The 12,443-nt window shown below is 36.3% G+C and overlaps 1 protein-coding gene and 1 non-coding gene across 5 annotated transcripts in view; both read left to right on the top strand.

The window, feature by feature from the left end:
• Pls3 (plastin 3) overlaps positions 1–12,443 on the top strand; it is a 91,962-nt gene that overhangs the window by 57,083 nt on the left and 22,436 nt on the right. For all 4 annotated transcript variants that reach the window (XM_010609947.3, XM_010609944.3, XM_033760283.1 and 1 more), the window contains exon 3: positions 3,395–3,558. In XM_010609947.3, coding sequence (XP_010608249.1) covers positions 3,395–3,558 — 164 coding nt within the window. The remainder of the gene's footprint in view (positions 1–3,394; positions 3,559–12,443) is intronic.
• LOC117284859 lies at positions 468–604 on the top strand. The gene has a single exon (XR_004515929.1). It is a non-coding gene; the product is annotated as a small nucleolar RNA SNORA5 (small nucleolar RNA).

Here is a 12,443-nt window from a genome sequence, read left to right on the forward strand (position 1 = left end):
CTAAAGGAAGTTAAAATGAAATGATATTATATTTTGATAATGATGTATAGTAGTGATCAGAATATTATCACTATATCTGTTTTTTATATGCTTTATTATTCTATCTCTGGTTTTCAAAAATATGTGTGTGGGAGGAGGAGGTTGTAAAAGCCTGCGTGTTCTCATTTAGAATCAGTGTGAGGCAAAAGGGACATTAGAGACTGTTTCATCCAAAGCACTCCTTTTACAGCTGGGAACACTGAGACCTAGAGAGGTGACTTGCACAAATTCGTAGCCAAGTGGAAATTATGTCCTGTGTCACACTGCTCCCATTGTGTGTTCCCATTGTCCCTTCAGCTATGTCACACTCGGTTCCTAGTACTGAGGTCCATGTCAACTTTATAAAGAAAATAGGAGGAACTGATTGGCATTAAATGGGAGTGGGTATATCTAAACCCAAGATTTTCATATATCCGGAGCTGCTCACCTGCAGTCAAGTCAAATTCAGCACTCATTTCATCATGCTGGGGTCTGGCCCAGATTGCTGCTGCAGCAAGCTCTGCTGCTTATGGACTATATACGTCCCCTGCCTGGGACCTGGGGATAAATTTGGCTGTAGACATTGAAGAAAGAGAGAATCAAAGAGTTGCTCAAATTCTGCCACAGTGCTGTGTGGATTACTGCAGATATTGCTTGTTTGATTTCTACATCTAAACAGTTTATATATAGAAGAATATGATCTATGACCTTTTATAAATTCAAAGCAAAGAAAATGAAGATGTACCCTGGTGGAATCAAGTACATCACCCTGAATGAAATATAAATAATTTTCAGAAGTATTGAGTTGCTTGCAATAGATATTTCCAACATACATATTTTTAATTGATAGTTTTTCTTTGTTATTATTTTTTGTTTCATTTTGTGACACTGGGAATTGAATCCAGATATTGGATCTCTCACATACTAGGCAAGCCACTGACCTACTTATCCAGCACCATCCACCCTTTTTAAAATTTTATTTCGAGACAAGCTCTTGCTAAATTTCCCAGGCTGACCACCAACTTGAAATCTCCTGCTTTAACCTCCTAAGTACATAGCTGGGCTTACAGGTATGTGCCACCACCCAGCTAACTGATAGATTTTAAAATGCGGTAAGCAATATTTAAGAGTATCTGATGAGCTAAGAGTGATGGTGCATGGCTGTGATCCCAGCATATGAGATGCAGGCCCTGAGTTTGATCCCCAGCACCACAAAGCAAAACAAAAAAGAACAGGGAAAAAATACACAAAAACCCACAAAGAATTTCATTAGCCATCAAAGTATTGGTGAAATAGTTTTATATAGGATGTTTACTATTTAGTAATTGACAAAAATTAGCAAATGTGATTGCATTTAAATAATGCTTAAAAATCTAAAATTTGTGTTATGGTCTAGAAATCTGTACAGTCTGCCTCTCACTTTCCCCTTTGCTTACTCTGCTGAAGGTGTACTGGATCTCTGGTTTTCTCAGAAACCACCAGAAGTGCTTCTGTATCCCAGACTTTGCATTTGCCATTTTCTCTACCTTAAATCTCTTCCCCTACATAGTCTCACGTTTTGCTCCTTTACCTCAGACAAGTCTGTACTCAAATATAGCATCATCAAAGTGACCTTTCTTGACCATTCTGTGTAGCATTCCTCCACATTCTAACTATGACCCAGGTTGCTTAACTTAATCACTCTTGACCTTTTGGGGGAACATACGCATTGTAGAATGTTTAGCAGCATCCCTGGCCTGTACCCACTGGATGCCAGGAACATTTTCGCCCTGCCCAGTTGCGGCAATCGAAAATGTCTCTACTCATTTCTAAATGTCTCTGGGCTTCAACAGGGCAAGATAGCCCCTGCGTGAACCCTTTATTCTGCTTTATTTTTCTTCACAGCAATCACATTGTTATTTTATATTCATGTCTCTTGAATATGTTATTTATGCCTTGTGGTTACAGTGTGAGCTCCAGTGCAAGACTGTCTTTTGTCTATCGTTTATATCCTCAATCTCAACAGTAGGACCTGGTAGTTTTTAAATAATGTGTCAAATACATTAGCAAGTCACAGGACCTTTCCTTGGAGGATGTTGTGGTTATTTTGAGTCATTTCTCTGTTCAAAATTCAGATTATATCTTTCTGTTATAATTTTTCTTTTAGTAGTAGGATGGAACCCAGGGCCTTAGACATGAACTTTACCACTAAGCTATATCCTTAGCCTTTTTATTTTTAAGGACAAGCTCTTCCTAAGCTTCCCAGGCTGGCCTGGAATTCATGATCCTCTTGGTTCTAGCATGTGCGACAGCACCTGGGTTCATCTATTATGATTTAATTTCCATATTTGATATTTCTGGTGAAATTAAAAATCTATTCACTAAAACTATATACTAGGCAGATGTGGTAGTGCATGCCTGTAAGTATCCCAGCATTCAGGATGCTGAGGCAGGAGGGTCACCATGAGTTCGAGCCCAGCCTGGAATACAATGTGAGTTCAAGGCCAGCCTGAACTGCATAGTGAGACCCTGTCTCAAAAACAAATAAAAACAAAATATATTTAAGTGCTTACAACCCTTAGAACATTAGCCCTCCTTTTCAATAAGTCAACTTTTGGTCATTGGTCAGGTTTTTTTTTTTTTTCAGTGCTATGGCCTCATACACAATAGGCAAGCACACTACCACTGAGCTGTACTCCAGCCCAGGTATTTTTCCCCCCTTCATTTCTAATAGGTTCAAAATAAGCAGCACTCACTTAATCAGTACTTCTATGCATAATCTGCTAAAACTGCAGTAGTACAAAAATAAAGGTTATTTTTAGAGACATACCAAACATCTGCTTTACTGAGTACTACATATTTTTCTATGAACTCTGCATTTGTCTTGAATTAATGTTTGTTTACACTAACTCTTAAAAAAAAAAGGTGGCCGAGGTGGTTGCTTCATTTCAGGTATTACTTTGGAATAGAATCAGTGCTAATTCATAAAACGTGTTTTAGATTAAGGAAAAAGAAACATAATGTTCCTAAATATTCGTAGTAGAAATTGCTTTGTAGCAGGCCAGTGTTTTGTTGGTATACATTGTATTGCTTTAACATCCTCTTAGCTCTGTGATTTAATAATAGTTGTGCTAAGGATTCTTTCCTAAAATAAGGGATGTTGTTTTTAAGTAAATCTACTTATATACTGTTTAAAGTATAGGATTCATGACGTAAAATCTTGCTCTTTCACTTAAAATTTGCATTGCCTTTTCATACATCTTTAGGCTCCAAAAATGAAAGACTGAAATCTGGTTAGCTTATGAACTGAACCAAAAATGAAGAAAAGACATTTTTAATTGGTTAATTTATTTCTTCTATCTCTTTCCTTTTTTTATTCCTTGTCCTTCTTACAAAGATCTCAACAGCAATGGATTCATTTGTGACTATGAACTTCATGAACTTTTCAAAGAAGCTAATATGCCATTGCCTGGATATAAAGTGAGAGAAATTATTCAAAAACTCATGCTGGATGGTGACAGAAATAAAGATGGGAAGATAAGTTTTGATGAATTTGTTTATGTAAGTATATGAGAGTCCACATTTATTAGAAGTAATTAATTATTCCTTTGTCTAGTAGGATCTTATATCATAAGTAGTATTGTATAAAGTCTCTAAATAGGTTATGTGAATATTCATATTAACTAATAACAACTCTGTTGTCCTGCCCTCTCAATTTGATTCGTATTTTCAACCTCAAAATATCATAAAAGAATTGAGGAAAAGAACAAAAATAACAACACAATGCTTGCTGTGAAAGATGAACAGACTTCAGGGGCATCCATCCCTACAGGGCATCCTTGAAGGTGCTAAATGACATCCTTGAAGCATTCCTTCTCTCTCCTGCAGTGAACGCTGTGCTCCACAATTTTAATGATACACTCTGACTTACAGCCTTAGAACCTTCCTAAGTTGAAACTTCTGATTAAAAAGATGCTTTCTACTCTTGTGGTAGTGGTATTTAAGTCTGCCATTTTCTCTAGGGAGATCATTTTGATAATTAAATGTTAGAAGCATATCTTTTTAGTCTATTGGAAGACGCATTTAATTTTTTGGGTTTTTTTCTCTAGTGTCATCAAATGTGCCTCCGGATTGTGAGCTAGTTTTACAATTCTCCTAACCCCTCTTTCTAGCACTTGGTTTAATGTTCTGTGCTCAATGCTTAGAAAGTCTACATGTGGCAGTCACTGGATTCTTTATCAAAGTCTACCTCTTTCAGCTGCTAGCAGTTGAAGTCTAGATTTTCTAGGCTTCTGCCATTTTCAGTTTATATTTTTTGACAAGCTCTTTGAAGTGTAAAGAATAACTACTGCTTCTCCCAATTAAGAACATCATTAAGATTTTATGCATTTATTATAAACTTATGGTTGAGTTTGACTACATCTTACTAGACATCCCTTTCAATATATTGCAAGCTAGAAATCAGTGCCAAATATTTGTCACAAATGACCTAGCTCTTTTATCCTCCTTTTGAATGGTTTATTTTTTGGCCCAGGATAGTTGCAACTATAACCTATTCTTCTGTTTGTTACTGTGACTCACTATGGCAAATAAAACTTTAGTCTGTTCTCTCAGATTGAGAGTTAACTGATTCAAAACACTCTAGGAGGTCAAGATGGGAATTGACTTAAGTAAGGATGTCTATTTGGCTGTCAGCATTTTGTGCCAGTGTTATTGTCTTAAAAAGGCAGATTTGTGTTATAATTATAATAATATAGTTCTTGCCATTTTTCTTTTGAAATACTTATTTCCTCCCACTATTTTTGTCTCCAGTTATGGCCAAAGGCTTTTGTTTTGAACTCCGTGTTCAATAGTAAGTTGCAGTTGATTTGCAATTTGAGCATTTGCATGTCCTGTGATGCATAACTTGATCCCTTTGTTTAATTGTAAATTTAAAGCAGCTCCAAGTAGCAGGGAACTCTGATTGGTTAATTTTGATACCAGCAAAGCATGAGTAGAGTTTAGTTAGCGAAGAAACAACAAGTGTGTTATTCTTGGTAGATATTTGTTTGAGGAAAGAGAAATTAAACATTCTTCTTGCATGACATATTTCTGCCTTTTTAATATGAATTTTAGTTTAAGAGGTGTTACTTGTAAACCAAGCTACAAACAAAATCAATTTATATCAATCTTGGAGAAGAATACATATAGCAGAAAAGACAACCACAGTTAAATGTAAACTTCAAATGCAAAATTTTAACAGCTTATTTCTGTCTCTTTAAGCATTTCAAAACTAAATTACTAAGTTTTCATGCTTATAAGATAATAGGCATATTTTTCTTCAGTTGTAAAATGCTGATGTGGGAATAAGTTCTTTGGACAGAAATGACTGTGTTGAACTCTAATTTTCACAACCAGAAACTTTCTCTTGCATAATGATAATAAGTCTTTTACCTTATTGAGGAGTTTCTCTAGTAGTACTGTCTTCACTAGTTTAAGTAATGTAATACATACAGCATAAGTAAAGTGCTTAGAATAGTGCTAGGTGTTAGTTAGAACAGGTACATAGGTGTTAATTGTTGAGATGGTTGTTTGTTTTTAAATTTATTTATTTAAAAATGAGAGACTCGCTACATTGCCCAGGGTTGACCCAAACTCCTGGGCTAAAGTGACCCTGCTGTCCAGCTATTATTTTTATTTTTTGAGATTGGTCCTGAAACTCAAAATCTTCCTGCCTCAGTTTCTGAAGTGCTGGTATTACAAGCATGCTCCAACATGCCTGGCTCTAGATACTATTTTTTTAAGCTGCGTTCTTTTCCAACTTTAGGATTAAAACAAATTGCAAAAAAAGGAAAAAATTCAAATCTGCTCCTTTGGAAATAAGCCCCAAATAGTGGAAACCAGTTGATGTTTTGTTTTTTTTTTTCCTTCAAGTTTGGATGAAATCTTTCCTTCTTAAGTCACATGCTTCTGGATTGGTTTGGTTTGGCCACTAGGCCTGTGCCATCTAACTTAGGAGTCACAAGGAGTTAGCTGGTTGCTGCTGAGAGTCTTTGAGAGAAGGGCAATGAAACTTATAAAGAATAAGATATATATAATCCGCAAAAGAGACTAAGAAAGGTGTCAGGATTAAGAGTGGATTTTGCTGCCTGCAGAGGACACCAGGAGTTTGTTCACAGATGATAAAGCAAGTGCTTCCTCAGAAGGGAAAACAGCACACCACAGTGAGCTCATTAGGGTCACCATGGCAGCCTTTGAAAAGATTCAGTGGGAATCACAGTGGTCGGCCTTGTGCTGTCTCTGCTTTCTGAGATTCTCCTTAAGTCAAAGCTATACTCAAATAGCTTTACCATCCATTCTAGCAGTGTACTTACTACAGTAGAAAAGAAAATGCAGATTCTCAATTCTTTAGTATTCTTTGAAATAAATTTTAAATCTAAAGAGTATGGGAAGAGACTATGAATCTGAAAATTTCAGCTTAGGTGAAGAAATTTATGAGTATTTAAAAATGTGTAGAGCCAGACGTAGTGGTGTATGCTTATAATATGAGTTACTTATGAGACAGAAGGATTTAAAGTTTAACGCTAGCCTGAGCAATTTATTTATTTTTTTTTCTTCATTGAGTTTATTGGTATATTTTAGGTATGCAGTAGAGTTACATTCATCATTGGGATCTTGTACCTTTACATGACAGGACTTGGTTCTCATTTTTTCCCCTTATCCCTGACCTCCCTTCATCCCCTCCTCCCCTCCCCATTTACAAACACTTTATTTCCAATTTTTTCATTTTCTCCTATTTTTTTCTTTCCCTTATTACCTTTCCCCTACCCTTCCCACTTTCCCTGCACCTTTAGCCCTTTTCTTCCTATTTCACATGGTCAATTATCTCATTAGGATCTTATGTGTTATTATAGTTTTTCACACCAGACAAACTATTCGGTATTTACACATGTGTGACTTATTTATTTCACTTAGGATTATATCCTCAATATGTATCCATTTTTCTATGAATTAATCTAATTTCTCATTTTTTATGGCTGAGTAGTATTCCATTTTATAGAAAAACCACATCTTCTTTATCCAGTTTCCAACTGATGGGCAAATTGGCTGTTTCCAAGTTTTAGCTATCACAAACTGTGCTGCTATAAACATAGGTGCACATATGTCACTATGACATGATTCTTTTAGTTCTTTTGGAAAGATAACCAACAGAGCTATGGCTGGGTCAAATGGAACCTCTAGTCCCAGCTCTTTGAGGTATCTCCATATTGACTTCCATAGTGGTTGCACCAGACTGCACTCCCACCAACAAAGGAGAAGGGTTCCTTTCACCCCACAACCCCGCCAACATTTGTTATTGTGTGATTTCTTGATAGCAGCCATTCTTTGTGGGGTGAGGTGGAATCTCAGGGTTGTTTTCATCTGCATCTCTCGAATGACCAGTGAGGTGGAATATTTTTTCAAATATTTACTTATTTCTTTTACTTCTTTGTCTGAGAAATGTCTGTTCATTTCAGATGCGCATTTTTGAATCAGGTCTTTATATTTGGGGAGCTGATTGTTTTGAGTTCTCTATATATTCTAGATAATAGTCCTTTGTCTGAGGAGCATCTGTTAAAATTTTTTTCCCACATTGTAGGTTGTCTCTTAGTTCTGCTGATGGTTTCTTTTGCAGTGTGGAAGCTTTTTAATATGATGTGATCCCAGTTGTTGATTCTTTCTGCTAGTTCCCGTGCTACTGAGGATTTGTTCATAAAGACTTTTCCTATGCCAATGTCTTGAAGAGTTTTGCCTAACTTATATTCCAGCAAGTTTAGTGTTTCTGTTTTAATATTTAGATCTTTATCCACTTGGATTTTAATTTAGTGCATGGTGAAAGATAAGTGTCTAATTTTAATCTTTGGCATGTTGAGATCCAGTTTTTCCTACACCATTTATTCAAGAGGCTATCTTTCCTCCAGTGGGGATGGTCAGCTCCTTTGTCAAAGATGAAGTAGCTGAGTACATCTGGGTTTGTTTTTTGTGTCTTCCAAACTGTTCCACTGATCCTCAGGTCTGTTTCTTTGCCAGTACCATGCTGTTTTTATCACAGTGGCTTTGTAGTATAGTTTCAAATTGGGAATTGTTATACCCGCTGCCATGTGTGTGTTGTTTAGGATGGCTTTTGCTACTCTAGGTCTCTTATGGTTCCAAATGAATTTTTGGATTCTTTTTTCTAGTTCTGTGAAATATAGAGTTGGAATTTCAATTGGCATTGCAATGAATCTGTATAGCAGCTTTGATAGTATGGCCATTTTCACAATGTTGATTCTTCCTACCCAAGAGAAGGGGATATCTTTGCATTTCCTTATATTCTCTTCAATATCTTTTTTCAGAGTGTTGTAATTTTCAGTGTAGAGGTCTTTTGCTTCTTTCATTAGATTGATTCCTATATACTTCAGTTTTGGGATACTATTGTGAAAGGAATTGTTTCCCTAATTTCTCTCTCAGTGAGTCTGTTATTTGTGTACAAGAAGGCTATTGATTTTTGGATGTTGACCTTGTATCCAGATACTCTGCTAAAAGTGTCAATAAAGTCTAGAAGTCTTTTGGTGGAGTTTTTTGGGTCTTCAATGTAGAGTATCGTATCATCAGCAAATAATGACACTTCTTCCTTTCCTATCTTTATTGCTTTAATTTATTTCTCTTGTCTAATTGCTATGGCTAATGTTTGCAGAACTATATCGAAAAGGAGTGGTGATAGTGGGCATCCTTGTCTTGTTCCTGATTTTAACATGAAACTTTTCAGTTTTTGGCCATTTAATATGATGTTGGCTGTTGGTTTTTCATAGATAGCCTTTATAAAGTTGAGATATAAACCACCTATTCCAATTTTTTGGAGGGTTTTTATCATAAATGGGTGTTGAATTTTGTCAAATGCTTTTTCTGCATCTATCGAGAGGATCATATGGTTTTTGTCTTTGACTTTGTTAATATAGTGTATTACATTTATTGACTTACATATGTTGAACACATCCTTACATCCCTGGAATAAATCCAACTTGGTCAGGATGTATGATCTTCTTGATGATCCTCTGTATTCTTTTTGCTGGTATCTTATTAAGGATTTTTGCATCTATATTCATTAAGGAGATTGGCCTGTAGTTCTCTTTTTTAGTTGCATCTTTCCCTGGTTTGGAAATCAAAGTGATACTTGCTTCCAGGAATAAATTTGGAAGTATTGCTTCCCTTTCAATTTCATTGAAAAGTTTGAAGAATAAAGGCAGTAGTTCTTCTCTCAATGTCTTATAAAATTCAGCAGTGAATCCATCAGTACCTGGGCTTTTCTTTGTTGCTAAATTTTTAATTACATTTTCAATTTCACTGATTGTAATCAGGGTGTTTAAAATGTTTTTATGTTCTTTTTTCAACTTTGGTAATTCATAAGTATCAAAAAATCTGTCCATTTCTTCTGTATTTTCCATTTTATTAGAGTACAGGTTCTCCAAGTAGGTATTGATGATCCTAGAAAGGGAGATGAGGGATAATATGGCAGAGCAAGAGACTGAGTTGGAGAAAGAGGACAGAAAAAAGAAAGAATTTGCACAGTGGAATGAGGAAAAGAAAGAAAAAAAATGAATTTGAAGGGTCTCTTTCAGACTATATATCTGCTGTCATAATATACAACATGCAAAGCCATGTGCAGAACCAAGTCCCCTGATCTCAGCTAGCCAATGGCAGACCCCCATGACGCAGACTGATTTCAGGCTGCAAGGCCCAGATTGAGCCCCCCACAAGGGTTGAACTCCACACAGTTCTACTACAGGTTTCCCCCACCCTTTCTTTAAAGATGTTCAAAGTTGGGAGCTCAGAAAAATACCCTTTATGATCACCTCTGCCTCTGCAGAGTGGGTCTAAAGACTGGCACAATCAGGAGGTCTGAGAGCTGGGTGGGGGGCTGGTTCAGGGGCTCCGGCATGGCTACCTTCCTTTTGCTGGAGTGATGGCCACTGCCACAGGCAGGGAAGGGTGCTAGCCTGAGCAATTCAAAACTAACCTGTATCAAAAAACTTATTTTACTGAGTTTGATCCCCAAACAAAAAAAAGTCTTAGCCGGGCGTGTGGTGCTTGCCTATAATCCCAGCACTTGGGAGGTTGAGGCAGGAGGATCACTATGAGTTTGAGACCAGCCTGGGCTACTTAGTGAGTTCCAGGTCAGACTCAACTACATAGTGAAATCCTGTCTCAAAAAACCAAAACAAAAAGTCCTTTACGGTCTGGAGGTGTATCGGTTTCAGAACATCACTGGCTTCATTCACCAGTACCATTTGCTTAAAAAAATGTAGCAGGTAGGGATGCAGCTTGATGGTAGGGCATATACTTAACATGCATGAGGCCTAGGTTCAATTCCCAGCAACATTCACACACACGTGCGTACACACACAACACACGCTGCAGGTCATGTATCTTTGGAAAGACACTTGAAAATTTAACATTTAATTATAATTTTATTCATCAGTCCTAAGCATCAAGAGTTTACTGCACTAGGATATTGTATAGGAGAGATTTTGGGGGTTTGTTTTTTCATTTGAATTATTCCATTTTTCCATGACATATACAAATTGGATTTAACTTTCAATTGAATTTGTTATCATTGAAACCACCTAATTTTCAGAAGTCAATGATGCTTGAAGCAAAAATACTCATAATAACAAAAATAACTTATGTCTCATTTTGTTGCAGTGAATTTTTTTGTAATTGCAGTGATTTGTGGTATGAGGAGATGCACACCTATCAGATTTTAACTTACTTGATAATGTTTTACTAAACAAAGTAGAGTTCAAAATGAGGTAGACTAGTAAATTCTGTCTTTGCCCTGAACTGATGCATTCTTACCAAAGGGGAAGTTAAGGGATTAAAATGCATTATAATTAAAGCTTTGCTACATTCCCACATAGCTGTTTGGTTTTATAATCTTGGCTTGGAAGTTTAAGACAAATCAAATGAAATGAAGGTTGAACTGAAAAAAATTTGATTGTAAATAAAAATTTTAATAGTTGTAAAATTACCTGGACTGCATACTTATTACCACAATAGTTGGTATAATGGCTGTGGTAGAGGAAAGATGATTTTTATTGGTTGCATGCAATATTTAGAGGAGTTAATATATATGTATATGGGGTCAGGGATCTAGCTCAGTGGTTCTGCTGCCTGCCTCACAAGCACAAGGACCCATGTTCGATCCCCAGTAACAAAAAAAAAAAAAAAAAAAAAGGAGGAAAAAAATGTGTGTGTGTGTGTGTGTGTGTGTGTGTCTATATAGACATAGGTACATATACACACATCAATTCTACAATATTGCCTCTAAAATTACAGGTATAGTACAAAATTTCACCTGTGAAAATTTAATAAGCTTGATTTTATAAAAATTGTTGTTTACCATTTTCCTAAATAAAATTATGTTTATAGACCAGGCATAATGGTACTATGGGAAGCTGAGGTAAGAGGATCTTAAGTTCAAGCTCAGCCTGCACAATTTTGCAAGACCCTATCTTTAAAAAAAAGCTGGAGATATAGCTCAATGCAAAGGTCCTGAGTTCAATCCCGAGTATCCAACACATGTACACATGTGCAAACACACACAAATGTTTATAGATTCAAGAAAACTCATGATTCAAAAATGCAATGGGAAAAAATCACTTTGTGCTAGGGCCACTGATCACATGCAGCATCTTTTCTACCAGTAGAAAAGATAAAAGGTCATTTTTCTAGTAGATTAATTACAAAAACATACCCTCCTGGAAAGACTAAATATTTCAAGACCTGACACAGTGTTGTGTGAGGCTTAGTTAGTGTCACATGATTCAAGTTAGATTTCTCCAACCTCACCTGCTTTGTATTATAACCCCTTTCTGTGAGCCTCAAACAAAGGCTATAATGTCCTAGGATGAGAATGAGTATGTATTTGTCAGCAACACTAAAGGCCTTTGAGTTATTTTGCATTTGTTCAACAAGTTCTCCATTATAGTCTTTTAATGAGTTCCCTTGAATAGGAGTTCTATACAGCATTGAAAGAAAGTTTTATAAAGTTGCTATATCTTGCTTCTGTTTGCTTGGCAATAACTTAGCTATGCACATTGATATATAAAGAACAAATTTGGGGGCTAGAAAAATTCTAGTATTTAGGAAGTATATAGAAACACCTTTAGAATGTCCATTTAATCAAGTGATTATACCAGAATGTGAATTTTGCTTTGTTGCCACCAGCTTTTTGTACTGTTAGGATGTATAAATTAATTTCATGAGCCAGGTTTCTTACCGTGAGGAAAAACTGGACACATAAATGCCCAAATAAGGCAATCACTGAAAAACTGCTTTTTTACACCTATTCTCCATAGTCCTTCTCTACTTTTCGTGATTCGACCCCCCCTCCTTTCTTTTTCTCTCTCTCTCTCTCCCTCCCCAACCCTTTTCTTTATTTCTTCGTG

Source organism: Fukomys damarensis, unplaced genomic scaffold, assembly GCF_012274545.1.
Source record: "Fukomys damarensis isolate Sample0158 unplaced genomic scaffold, DMR_v1.0_HiC HiC_scaffold_39, whole genome shotgun sequence".
Taxonomy (NCBI): domain Eukaryota; kingdom Metazoa; phylum Chordata; class Mammalia; order Rodentia; family Bathyergidae; genus Fukomys; species Fukomys damarensis.